Source organism: Bacillus rossius, chromosome 3 (genome assembly GCF_032445375.1).
Source record: "Bacillus rossius redtenbacheri isolate Brsri chromosome 3, Brsri_v3, whole genome shotgun sequence".
Classification (NCBI taxonomy): Eukaryota; Metazoa; Arthropoda; class Insecta; order Phasmatodea; family Bacillidae; genus Bacillus; species Bacillus rossius.
Window position 1 is genome coordinate 112102407 of NC_086332.1, and position 14543 is coordinate 112116949.

Here is a 14543-nt window from a genome sequence, read left to right on the forward strand (position 1 = left end):
TGGTTTAAATGGAAGCCTATTGAATCAGTTCACCTTTAAGTACATTATAGTTTAGAGTGTTTTATTTTACTTTTTGCGTAAGCACAGTAGAGTCCAGCTAATTTGGACTTAGCTCGTTCGGACATCTGTTAATGTGGTTAGAATTTAATAAAGGGAAGCATAATTTTTGTTTTAGTTTGTTAATTCTACATCAGTTGTAGGTTACAAGTACAACCTATATTAAAACTAAAATCAAGCTTTAGAAAAAGATGAATTAATGAAAGAAAAAATCAATTTTTATAGTTTTACCCTTCTAAAACTTCTAAAACATGCATTTTAAGGCAAATTCTCTTTGATTCAGAATTTCAGGGTTACCGACTGGGTCCGGTCCCTTCTAGCCCGGATTGGCGGGACTCTGTTGTAATGTTAAGTGGTGAGCGAGAGAACAAAGCTGCCTCACTATGTTTCTGACTGGCTAATGTGAACTTGCTATCAATGTCTAGCTTTATTTCCCACTTCTCTAGAAAGTCGTTCTGCTATCGCCGGCTGACGTACTTGTCGTCCAAGTTCCAGCTGCACGTGCTGCTCAACGAACTGCGCGAGCTCGCGTCTCAGAAGGCCGTGCCGCACAGGGACTTCTACAACATCAGGAAGGTTGGTGGCAGTGCAAGAGAATAGTTTAGGTGTGAAAACTAACATGCCATGTGCTGGGTTTTGCTTTTGTTGTTTCAGTGCTTTGACTCATGTTTATTTCAAAAGTTATATGCCTACTCATATACAATGTATGAAAACAATAAACAAAATCAACTGAAAGCTTCTGTATATATACTGCTCTCTGGTGACTATTTTAGATATCGATAATTTCTAAATGGCAATTGTAGACACAGCAGTTTTCCGTGGGACAATTTTACGTCATTCACATTTGGATAAGGATACTGAAAGCCCATAGGTTCGTACTGTTGTAGATAGGTCTCTAATAGGGAGAAATATAAGAGTCCATCGTATTGGGAGATGATACACACATCACCTGAAATAAAAATATTGTCTTTTATAACAAGATCTGGCAAGGTAATCTTAAAACAAATTCCTAATAAATACTTGTTCTCTTCTATATGTATGTGATGGTGAGAGTGTGGAGTGTGCTGCAGGAATGAGAAAGTGAGGTGTGTTGCAGCAAAGAGTGTGTGGGGTGGGCTGTAGCAGTAAGTGCTTGCTGTTTGCCGTGCAGGTGGACACGCACATCCATGCTGCATCCTGCATGAACCAGAAGCACTTGCTGCGGTTCATCAAGAAGACGCTTAAGAACCACGCGGACGAGGTCGTCACCTGCACCAAGGGCAAGAATATGACCTTGAAGGAGGTATTTGAGTCGATGCATCTCACCTCCTATGACCTCACTGTCGACATGTTGGACGTACATGCGGTGAGTGGCATCTTAGTGTCAGTATGTATGCTCTGCAGGTCTTTTAGTCGTGCTAGTATACTGCGTGACATATATCTGTGAGCTAGACCTCTACAAGGAAAGGAGGTACCACTGTCGGGTGTTATGAAGGATGAGAGATGGTGAAAACAAGCCTCTGACACACCAATTCACTGTCTCCAGTATTACAAGACACTTTAACATAGTGGTACTCCAGCTTGCAGTAATGTGGGGCGCAGGATATAGCTTAACTGTCTGTTTTACTTTGGTGGCTTCCTCTTGTTGGATGTTACACGCGACAAATTTTTTTCAGGTTCATCTTTACTCTTTAATTATACTGCTACCAGCATGTGTTACATCTTAATCAGAATTTATCAACATTGAGGTTGTGGTCATACAAACACTAACGATAAAACTTTGCTGTTGTGGCCTCGTATTTGAGAACAAACATGATAAGTGGAAAATGTTCAATGACTAGAGACTAGAGATACCATATTTTCGATACTCGATACTGTATTGTTTTTTCAGTTCGATACTTTCGATACTTTCTATACTCCAGGGAAAAATATTTTCCCATTAAGTAACAATTATTACAAACAACATAAATTAGTTTTGAACTATATAAATTCCCTCTTTATGATATCCGTGCCTTGGTAAAGCGCGTGCACCATTTTCATAATCATTGCTAGTTTGCGCCACTAGTCTCGCTTGGTGCTGGCCATAGATGCTACTAGCGAAGTGCACAGTCTTCCTGATACTATCTATATCTATGGTGTAAAAAGTTATTTTCTTACGTTTGCAAAGGTAAACAATGAACGTTTTTCAAAATAAAGCACTAAAACGTAGTTTATCAGGAGGAATATAACAAAAAAATTAGTGAGTTTTAGGACTTTTCCGCTTTGTAAAAATGGATGAAACGGGAAATTAATGATTTTATAAGTGTATGTTCCGGGAAAGTAAACCATTGTAAATATAGTACTTTCGGCGGGACCAAAATTAATCTGAGTATGACGCGGGAAAATGTATGAAACGGGAACGTATCATCGAGGTTCTACTGTAGTTGTATTTTGTACGATGGCGACTCAAAACTTAATTCAATACAAATGAACAAGCATTCCGGTATCGAAAAAATGTATCAAACTTACTGTTCCGATACTCAATACTTTGCGATACCGTCAAGTATCGAAGGTATCAAATATCGAAGTATCGAAAATCCCATCACTACTAGAGAAAAAAATATGTGGTAAATTGCAATATAACAGAAATAACACCGAAATGTAAGTTAATTCATGGAACTAAGCAGCATTTAACCAAAACTTAATTCGAATCACAAGAAAAAATGTTAATGTTTGAAATTCAAGGAATGTCATTATTTTCAAACAAAATTTATATTGCAGTGCATGAACTAGAAAAGTAATTAAATGTGTTATTGTTAGAGTCAAGATTATGTGGTGTTATTTTAAGACAAATTTCGGTGTAAAGAAATAAATATTTCGGTGTTACATGGTTTTATTTTTTTGCTCAAAATACCCACGGCAAAATTTTCTTGCTTTTCTGTACGACATGCAAATTTATTAAAACAAATATTAATAAACACTAAAACCTCATAATCTAATCACAATTAAGTTCATTTGCAAATTCATAAATTCAAACTTTTAAATAACTACTAAAAATTTCATGACTTAATTACAATCACATACACTACAAAATTACACAATTAAGCACTTCCAAAGTTGTTATTAAGACGGTTTTATTGAAATGCTATCATAGTTAAATTTTTCGCATTTTCTGGAGTGAGACGTTGTCTTCTGTCACTAACTACCAGTGAGTACCTGGAAAATGAACGTTCTGCATCAACATTTGATGTTGGGAACCAGATTGCCCTTAAACTGGCTTGAGCAAATTCACTGTAGTCCCCTTTAAGGGAACACAGTACCTTTGCAACATCAATTTGACTTGTTTCTGGCAATGAAAGTTCATCCTCAATTATTTTTTTGAAAGCAACATAGCCATGTATGAATGTATCAATGGGAAGATGGGAAACACAAGGCAAGTTATGCAAAGACTTCTGTAGGTTTGCATTTTCTATGCTAACCCTACTCACATTTCTTGGGTTGAGCAGCAAATTAATGGCACTAAAGACTCTTAGACAAGGATGTCGTTTAACAGATGAGTTTTGCCTCAAAAGCTTATGTTTCTCACTCGCGACACGTTTCACAATCGTATCGCGTCTCTCGTAGTCCAGCCTGCAGTTACAGAATTTGCACATTAAAATTTTATCACTGAAATAAAATCCTTCGCTGGAAAATTCTTTCGACCGGTCACTGGCAGAAATCTTCGTTTTAGGCATTATCAAAAATTTTTAATCACATAGGAAGAATTTAACCTCTTAATACGCAAAAACTTGCCGTGCTGGAAAGATCAAAACAGTGGAGAATAGATGCGAATACAAACGCATACCGAATACCAACATACGCACGTGAAAATTAATACCGACATAAACATGTACTATTTATTATTTACAATCGTTTCCTTGAGCAGGGTTAATTTTATTTTCGTACCCTACGTACTTTATTTTAAATAAACAGTAAAAGCAATGCGCTTTAGTGTGTAATATTTTAATTAGGCTATTAAAAACGTAATCTTAGAAAAACATATTTTGGACGTTTGTTATTTTTGTATTTACAGAAAGTGAACGGTGGCCATTGTATCATAGTTATCAACATCTTAAATTATTATGGTACACAAGATTACCGTTTAAAGAAAATATTACGTTAATTCCGAGACTTCATTTTAAAATCTATAATGAATCACCGTCACATATAATATATATGGCTGCTAGTTACTGTCAGAAATATTTGATTGTGCTGAAGATAGTGAATTTCCTTACAGAATGGAAAAAAACATAAATAATCAGGATAGACGAAATTTCGTGACATATCGCAGATTTCGCACAATTTCGTTTTATTTCGTGTTTTCATGCGGTTTTCGGTGTTATTTCGTTTTATTGCGCATTACCATATAATCGTGCCTCTAGTTATTGTGTATCTCTTGTAATCACTTTTAAAAACTTCAAATGCTGCTCGTCAACTTAATTTATTACAAATTATTTTATTGTTGAAATGCAGCTTGTATACATCGCACTATTTTGGTGGGATAACTATTAGAAAAAAGAATTTATAAAATAAGAACAATAACACCAAAATCTTCTGTTTTAAAAACAAAATTGTACTAAAAATAAAATCAGAAATATTGTGTCTGACACATTTTTCATCACCTCTATCATCACTGCATTATGATTCCCTTGGCTTTAATACTCATTTTTTAATCAGAAAGCAATCTGGTTTAATGGGTGCAAATAACTGGTATTAATAACATTTTTTTCATGTGAAAAAGTTTAGTTGGTAGAATCTTCATAAAAGTGTTTAGGGATTTGATCCAAGTAGATACGAGGTCACCTTTTCTGGATTAAACATTGTTAAATAAATTGGCACTTATTGCATGATTTAGGCCACTTGTTCTTGGGTATGGAAGTAGCAAAACCCTCTTATCCAATGCAATATAAAAACTTATACGGAAGTTATCAAGTATAAATAAAAATATTAAAAAGAATGCTTTCATTTTGCTCACCCTCATATTAGAATCTAGTTCTAGACAGTAGTGATGGACTTATAGAGAGAGGGTGGGTATTGCTGGCTAAATGGAAAAGGATCAGCTTTAACTAGAGACACGGAAATTTCGCGAAACGCGATATTGCGAAATAACACCGCAATTTACCTTAATTCGCGACAAAACACCCAAATTGCACAGCTTCGAGAAATAAAACTGATATTAATATTTTGAGTATTTTGTGCTAAGATAATAATTAGACTCTGGCTAATGAATTAGACCACATCGCGAAAAACAAGTAAACACTATGTTGACGGCACATCGCCATTTTTCTAACTTCCAACATGGCCGCTTTGTAGTAATGAAAATAAATAATGATTTACAGTATTCCCGTCACGTATTCATGACAATTTGAAACGAAAGCAGTAACTGCAATCATAAACAAATTAAAAAAAGAAAACGTACCTGAGCATCAACACAAAGTTAATAAAAAATATCGGCGATGTTTTCAACACAATATAGCTGCCATGATTTTCAACCCAATTCTTTGCTAAAAACTGTTGCCTTACAGCTGTATTTACACATTAATCTTGTAGAGAAATATAAATTTTTAATTCTTCCTTTCATGTTGAACAGTTAACAACCTCATGCTTTCAACTACGTTTGACTGGCTTGGCTACCTACTCGTAAACATGAACACAAGGCACTACGCCGATTGATAAGCAAAATCAGTGACCTTTAACTGCCGAAACTACAATTCACAGCAAATGCAACACGGCCGCCAAGCAAGTGAATACGGCGTCAACGGGACAAAGAACAACAGCAAGAAATATTACATAAATACTAAGTTGAGACATGCCGATCCAAGGCACCGGGCCGTGCGGAGGCAGTGCGCTAGGTGACACCGGGCCGTGCCCATGCAGTGTGCTAGGTGACACCGGGCCGTGCCCATGCAGTGCGCTAGGTGACACCGGGCCGTGCCGAAACAGTGTGCTAGGTGACAACGGGCCGTGCCCATGCAGTGCGCTAGGTGACACCGGGCCGTGCCCATGCAGTGCGCTAGGTGTCACCGGGCCGTGCCGAGGCAGTGCGCTAGGTGATACCGGGCCGTGCCGAGGCAGTGCGCTAGGTGACACCGGGCCGTGCCGAGGCAGTGCGCTAGGTGACACCGGGCCGTGCCGAGGCAGTGCGCTAGGTGTCACCGGGCCGTGCCGAGGCAGTGCGCTAGGTGGCAGCGGGCCGTGCCGAGGCAGTGCGTTAGGTGAAACCGGGCCGTGCCGAGGCAGTGCGTTAGGTGACACCGGGCCATGCCGAGGCAGTGCGCTTTGTGACACCGGGCCGTGCCGAGGCAGTGCGCTAGGTGTCACCGGGCCGTGCCGAGGCAGTGCGCTAGGTGACACCGGCCGTGCCGAGGTAGCGCGCTAGGTGACACCGGGCCGTGCCGAGGCTGCGCGCTAGGTGACAACGGGCCGTGCCCATGCAGTGCGCTAGGTGTCATGGGCCGTGCCGACATAGTGCGCTAGGTGACACCGGGCCGTGCCGAGGCAGTACGCTAGGTGACACCGGGCCGTGCCGAGGCAGTGCGCTAGGTGACACCGGGCCGTGCCCATGCAGTGCGCTAGGTGACACTGGGCCGTGCCCATGCAGTGCGCTAGGTGACACCGGGCCGTGCCGAGGCAGTGCGCTAGGTGACACCTGGCCGTGCCCATGCAGTGCGCTAGGTGTCACCGGGCCGTGCCGAGGCAGTGCGCTAGGCGACACCGGGCCGTGCCGATGCAGTGCGCTAGGTGACACCGGGCTGTGCCGAGGCAGTGCGCTAGGTGACACCGGGCCGTGCCGAGGCAGTGCGCTAGGTGACACCGGGCCGTGCCGAGGCAGCGCGCTAGGTGACACCGGGCCGTGCCCATGCAGTGCGCTAGGTGACACCGGGCCGTGCCCATGCAGTGCGCTAGGTGTCATTGGCCGTGCCGACACAGTGCGCTAGGTGACACCGGGCCGTGCCGAGGCAGCGCGCTAGGTGTCACCGGGCCGTGCCGTAGCAGTGCGCTAGGCGTCAACGGGCCATGCGTAGGCAGCGCGCTAGGCGACACCGGGCTGTGCCGAGGCAGCGCGCTAGGCGACACCGGGCTGTGCCGAGGCAGCGCGCTAGGCGACACCAGGCCGTGCCGAGCTGTTTCAAGCCTACAATTTTTATTTGCCAACGGTTATGACTTTATAGTGCAGTATACGCCGTGCCACTATTATTTAGCCAAGCAAAACTTGCCTATCTGCCATCCTTTTGTTTGTATTGTGTACATTGTCAGAATAATGCCTGAAATAATCAGTTTATTTTAATAAGAACTATGTGAGATAATAGCTAGGGCATCATGCCAAATCCTAAGGTCAGGGTTGCTCAGTTTAAATGTGATGGATTTTATGTCACAGACAACATTCTTACGTGCAAGTTTTGCAACTGTAGGCTAGAGCATGAAAGCATGGATACTTTAAAGAAACACCTTGAAAGTGATCGCCACAAGAAGCTGAAACTTTGGAAGTGTATGCAAATGGCAGCTATCACTTCAAGAACAACAAGAAATGGCAAATAAAGCCAAAACTGACAAGGAATTGTTTGTGAGAGGCACGACAGAAGCATTATTTTCTGCAAGCATTCCACTGGAGAAACTTGACCATCCCAGTTTACGGACTTGGATTGCTAGTAATGTGTCTGGAGGTGGAGATTTGCCTAGTGCTAACACCTTGCGAAGAAAGTATGTCCCATTAATTGGTGACAAAATGAAAAAGGAAATTAACAAAAATGTTAAAGATGAAGACTTAATCATATTGTGCGATGAAACTACAGACAATGGAGGTAATTGTGTTTTAAGTATTCTCTTCAAGCCACTCAAATCCTCTTCACTTAATAATGTGCACTTGGCAGCTTCAGTGATTTTGGACACTGCCAATTCAACAACATGCACTCAGGCCATACTTGAAACCTTAAATACATATGAAGTGAAGTTTGAGAACTGCATTGCGATTGTTACAGACTCGGCTGTGTACATGAACAAATGTGCAAATACCTTTGTTGGAGTTATTGGTGAACATTTGATACATATTCAGTGCTGGGCGCACAAAATTAATCTGGTAGGTAGTACTTGGCAACGTACTCTTAGTGAGTTAAACAGTTTTGTCGTTAATGTCAAAAGTGCTTTTTTGAACACAAGAAAAAGGAAACATGCTTATCTGTCGTTCCTTAGGGAGAAGCATGAAGATCGTAAGGATGTCAAGCAATTTCCAATGCCAGTACCGACACGTTGGAACTCGTGGTTCAAGGCAGTTGTTTACATTGATCAATATCTAGATGACAGTTGAATTTATGAATGAAGTTTCTGACTGTAACAATGCAGGGGTGAATTTCATGAATGACATGTCCAAATATCAACTTCAGGAAGTCAGAATACAAGCTTGTTTCTTCAGTGAAAATTGCCCAAAATTGGTTGCCTTAGTAGAATTATTGGAAAGTAACTCTTTCCCAACATCCCATCTTCTCCATCTCAAATTGGAGGATATCTGCACCAAGCTGGAGTTGCTCAAGGAAGGAGTATTCTCACCTGCTTTAAAGCAAAAACTTTCAGTTCTTCGAACTGTAAAACAGGCTGAAGTAACAGCTAAATTGAAAACAGCTGCTCAACAAAGCGAAACTAAGCTCAAAACATTGATGTCCACAGATCCTGCCAGAAATATTTTCAAAGCATGCAGTGAACTATTAAATCCAAGGCACCTCACAGTTCGATCCATGAATGAAAAAGACATAGAAAATTTAATGTACAAATTGCCAGCTTTCAAAAAACCACGTTTGCAACCACCAATTATTGGAGGTTTGACAGTCCTGAAACGAGTATTTTCAGAACAGTTATGAGACGCACACACACACAGACTGTTGATCTGTGTCAAATTCTTTGTTCACTTAAAGCAGAATATCCTGAATTTGCAAAATTTGCTTTAAAATTATGTACTATGGTTGCCTCCAACCAATGTTGATTCAGAGAGAGTCTTTTTCTACATATGCTTGCATAGTTAGCGACAGAAGAAGAAATCTCAAACCAGAAAATGCTGAAGTCTATACAATGGTGTCTTTCAACTAAACATTGTTATTTTACATTGAAATTATTTCTTTCCAATTGGGACATTTGAAACTGTATTTATTAATTAACAATTACAAAGACATATGCTTAATATTAAGCAATGCCCTGCAGTTGTAAACCAGCCTGTTAAAGTTTTTTTTTTTTTTTTAACCTAGGTGTCATGTAAAGTGAAATGCTCAAATATGTGTAGTTTATTTGTACAGTAATCTTACTTTTTTATATTTATTAGTAAAATTCCATATGTATAGTTAGTACATTCTTTTAAAATTTGTGGTGTCGTTTGAATATGTAGTTCATAAAACCATTCTCAAAAGTTAAACATGGAAAACCAAAACAGCGAAATAAAACCGAAATTTGATTTTTTCAAAACGAAATTTAAGGAAAAATAAAACCACTTTTACGGGACTCTAGCTTTAACTACCTTGCTTTGGATTTCTGCAGCATAGAAAAAGACTAGATCATGAAGTAATTTTTAACACATACAGAACAACAACAAATGGAAATTGTAAGTGTGAATACAAGGGTATAAACAAGCTCAAGCAAGATAATTCATAATAATAAAATACTATATCACTGATCACTCAAATTTGAGTGAATATCTGCCAACTATTATTCCTTTTTCTTAAGGCACTGTACTACCAATTTGTGGTTTTTACCTACTTCCACCTTCATTAACTTAATGAAGTTATTACTTTCATAGTTAATAGGAAAATTTTGCATACAAGCTCTTGTTTGCAACTAAACAGTAAACTTAAGTTAATGGAATGGTTAATTAAGTATAGTTTCATGAAATTATTAGTATTAGTTTCAAAAGCTAGGAACAGGAACATTTGTCTCAGTTTAATTGATAACAAGTCTTTTTTCGATTTTTGTATTTCTAGGATAGGCAGATTTTTAGTTGTAAGTTCATACAAATTACATTGAACATAACTGCAGGTTTGTGTTTGTGCCATACATAGTATTTTTCATTCTTCAGGTATCTCTCATTTACCAGTTTGTGCTTTTTGACTTTTTTATGAGGTACTATCATAACAAGTTTCATTGCATTATGTAAATTACTGTTCCAGTGTTGAATATGGAGGAGTACTTGTTTTGTTCACAGATGGTATGGCTTGTCGTGCTTAGTTCAGGATGGGAGTTAGTTTGTAGTTTCGTCTGACATGAACTGGCATTTTGAGATAACACATGTATTTCTTAGGACCGCAACACTTTCCACCGCTTCGATAAGTTCAACGCCAAGTACAACCCCATTGGAGAGAGCAGGTTGCGTGAAGTGTTCCTGAAGACAGACAACTATCTGAACGGCAGCTTCTTTGCAAGGATTATAAAGGTACTCATATCATGTGGATTTGCATCTAATTTTACAAGGTGTCCACATTCTGAAAAGTCAGGGAAATTGAAATTGGTCAGGGAAATTCGGCATTTACTTTAAAAACTGGAAAAGTGATGGAAATGACTTAGTGACAGTAATTTAAGGGGGAAATTTCATGCCCCAGTATGCCATCACCCAGACTTGAAACATTTTTTTTCCAGGTGATGTTTTAATGCATAGTCACAAACACTGTAAAATAGCGTATTCAAGGTTCTGTTTGAAGTAGTACAGCTATAGGGATGGCAGAGGCTTATGGTCTTTATTTTCTTACAGATATTTTCAAAGTAGGTAAATTATTTTAAATAATTTGTCTGAGAAATTTGTAATTTTCGTCATAGGAAAATCAGGGAAATTTTTCTACTGTATTTTGTGGAAACCGTGTTTTATTTTATGGTTTAACATAATGCTGACAGCGAGCTCATTAGAGGAAATAACTCGCCACACAAGACAGGGATATAGAGAGGAATAGACCATGACCTGTGGTAAGCAACCATCCCAGCATTCACCAGGATTCATTTCTGGAAACAGTGGAAAATCAAAGTCAGAATGATTGGACCAGGATCATATCTTATTACTTTTCCTAGTGGAATTTGGAGTGTTAGCTTTTTTATTTTAAAAACACACCTATATACTTTACCAACGTTAGGGTTTGAATTATGCAAACTGGTAAAATTTAGGTTAGTGATACTCGTACATTTATTATTTGTACCCTAGTTTATTTATTACCTTTTATAGCTGTGCCGATCTGCAAATATTGCCGATACACCGAACTACCGATATGCCGATATTAATTTTTAATATCGGCCGATCCCGGACAGATACAATATAAATAATTTTAATATTTATGTATACTTTTTTTTACATTTTACTGGCTCACCTTAGATGTGTGCCGGAAATTTGGTATTTCGACACGTTTTTTTTCCTAATTTTATTATAATTTTAAATTAATTTTGGAAATTTTATTTGCTCTATAATTTCGTTACTAAAGGGCGATTTACACTTTGTTAGACTGGTGTACTCCCCTAAGTTAAACTTTGTGCCAGTAGTCTGAAGCACTTTTCCCAGAGACGTAGCTGATATTTTGCAGATCTAATACTTTGTTGGCAGCTCGCTTAAAATTTCCCTCGCTTCCAGGCACGTCCCAGTCATGTAACATTACTTCACTTCATGACTAAAACCGCCTACAGCAGCTCTGGACGAGCTGTTACCATTTCTCAGAGACTAGCTGACCATAGCCTTTACTGTCACGAATACGTATTAGGTTCTCTCCTCGAAAAGCACGTCATGGACGCTTGTTCCCAGCGTCGTTGCGTTTTCCCCCCCTCTTGAGTTCTAAGAATTCGTCTAAGGCCAATGACAGGTCAGAAACCCCATAGACAGCGACCGTCTCCAAGGACGCCTTGCATAAAAAATATGTGTGCCAAGATGGACCGCACACGATACCTAGCGGCAAATTCGTGAACTTCCCAGCCAACTTATCCTGTAGGCCGCCAGAGTGTAGCACAAGACTGCGCCCTTTATTCCCTTGGTAAAGCAGACGCCTTGGGCAAGTCGATTCTTTTTTATTTCAGACACCTCTCAACAGGTAGCGCTAAAGTCGGCCAGTGCTACCAACTTCGAGACATCAGTCAGAGTTTTTTTTATGATGCCCACTCGGGGAACTTCGGAACCTTTCGGTCCGGACTCCCAGCCCCCTCCCCACCACTTTTGATTCAACATTACTTTTAATTATGAGACGCGGTTTTCCGCGAGACACTTCGCGTCGCGACTGCAGACGGACCGTTCGCGAAAATCGGCGGATCGACGAGACACTGCAAGTCTTCCATCCGGCCGCAACCGACTATGTAGTCGCTTATGTAAGGGATGCTATCCCTGTAATTTTTTTATGTATTTTAGTCCGTCTGCGTAGTACAAAATGTAATAATTATTTTTCTTTTAAATTTTTTTTGAAATGAAGAAAACGACCACGCCCACGCGCCCAGCCGCGTATTCGCGGGATCCAGTTCCTGGCTGGCGACGTATCTGTAAATAGAAGTCAACTTCCCTGTCTGGTGAGTGACGATCCGCGACTTTCCCCAACCTCCCCTTAACTTTTCCGGTCATTTTCTGCCCCGTATACTGTCTGTGTTCTAGTTCTGATCAGTTTTGATTCGGACTGTTCCAGACAGGGTCCGAGAGCCGGACGCCGAATTGGCATTTTCATCTCCCTCCCTCAACAGGACACAAGCGCCCTGGCATCATGTTCCCGCGTGATCTCCGGGAAACGAAGCCACGACCTCCGGCGCTTCTGTATCTTTTGACCCTTTTTGAACTTTCCTGAATTACGCCGTCAGACAAATTTAATCATACAAACATAATTTCTGGACTTTAAGTACATACCTATACTGGGATAGTTTTAATATATATTTGTATTTTTTTTATTGGTTCATGTATTTTTAGTAAATGAAACTTTGATAATTCCATGTACGGCCGGCCAATAGTTTTTTTGAATATACCTGAGAGCTGTTTAAGAATGTAATTAATATTGTATGTTTATATTTTTTTAATATCTGTTATAAATTTTCCTTTAATAAATTTGACGTAATTATATTCAGACGGAATCACACCTTGTTTTCTGTTCATTACTAATAACATTGTGAACCTAAAGATCCACCCAGCAAGACCAAAAATGGTAATCAGACCGTGGTTTACTGCTACAAAAATGGTAGCAGTTAGCTTGGTTTGATTCCTTGCTACAGATGTCATGAATATAAAATGCCAATCCACATTAGTACAATGACAAACCAACAGGTAGTGCTAGCTGTAAAACAATTTGGATATCATACATCCTTTAGAATGCATCCTTCAAACTGTGGGTGCATTTGTTTAGGGATGTAGGGACGTGAACTTAAAGGACAGACTAGCAATGTGTTCTATGCCAACTTTGAATGGTCTAACAATGCACTGCCTCTTACCTTCATTATTAATTTCGCATGTTTCTTTTCTAGGCGTTTTCTTAGATTTCTAGTATTGAAACCACGTGCTTTTGTTCCAACTCTCGATCTTTCTTATAACATTTAGCTTTGGAATTATCGTCTCCTAAAACTGTAAAGTATTTCCAAATGAACGACATGGTATTCTCACGAAAATTACTTTTTTTTATTCAGCCATTAAAATGTACTGATCAACACCACTCATACAGAAAAATAACAAGCACGTGTGTTAATTGCCGACTTTTATTAAAACCGAAATAAAGAAAAAAAGACTAGTAAAAAAAATTCAAGGATGCATTAATTACTGCATTTGTTTATATTTGGATAGTAAAGCTGAAGTATCTCGTAAAGTTACAGGCGTCACAATAAATAATAATTTTGAGCAGTTTCGTTGCCATTAATAAACAAAACACGTATTGTATTCAAGCGGTACACTAAAAGAAAATCAAAATTTGGTCAATCGATTACGATTTGAGAGCCATCTGCCTAGAAACGTACGAACTACCTAATGTAGCGACGGGAGAGCTATCTCTCGCTAACTTCTCAAACTACTGCCGGCCGACCTGTTGTATCTAACGTAAACAGAAATAAAACTGCGTATTAGTTGGCTTTGGTGAAAATTTATTTTTGGGGATAAGTTAGCTAAACAGACATTTGTTTTAAGAAAACTGCCAAAGCATTTTGTATTTTGTACACACGTTATCTTAGATATATATTTACGGTTTTTATTACCGCTCCCGGTCTTTGTGTACGGACTGCGAGACATCGCCATTTTATGTCGCACAATTAACATAAAAAGAAAAAGGAAACGTAATTCGGGGAAACTTATACCGTGTTGCGAAGTTAATTATGAAACCTAATTTAAAAAAAATTATTACATAGCTATTCGTGCAATAATTATGGTAAAGTTTATTCCAAATCCTTGAAATAATTAAGTCAAACAATTCAACAATAACAATATCTGGGCAAAAACAAACAGTATCGGCAATTATTTTTCTTGTTTTGGTGGATCCTGAATACGATCCGCTACACCAAAATATCAGCAATATCGGTACCTGTCGATATGG

General features: G+C 39.3%; 1 protein-coding gene across 2 annotated transcripts in view; it reads left to right on the top strand.

The window, feature by feature from the left end:
• Positions 1-14543, top strand: part of LOC134531143 (AMP deaminase 2) — a 224518-nt gene that overhangs the window by 133720 nt on the left and 76255 nt on the right. For both annotated transcript variants that reach the window (XM_063366754.1, XM_063366755.1), the window contains exons 6-8: positions 504-633; positions 1208-1402; positions 10331-10462. In XM_063366754.1, the coding sequence (XP_063222824.1) occupies positions 504-633; positions 1208-1402; positions 10331-10462 (457 nt within the window). The remainder of the gene's footprint in view (positions 1-503; positions 634-1207; positions 1403-10330; positions 10463-14543) is intronic.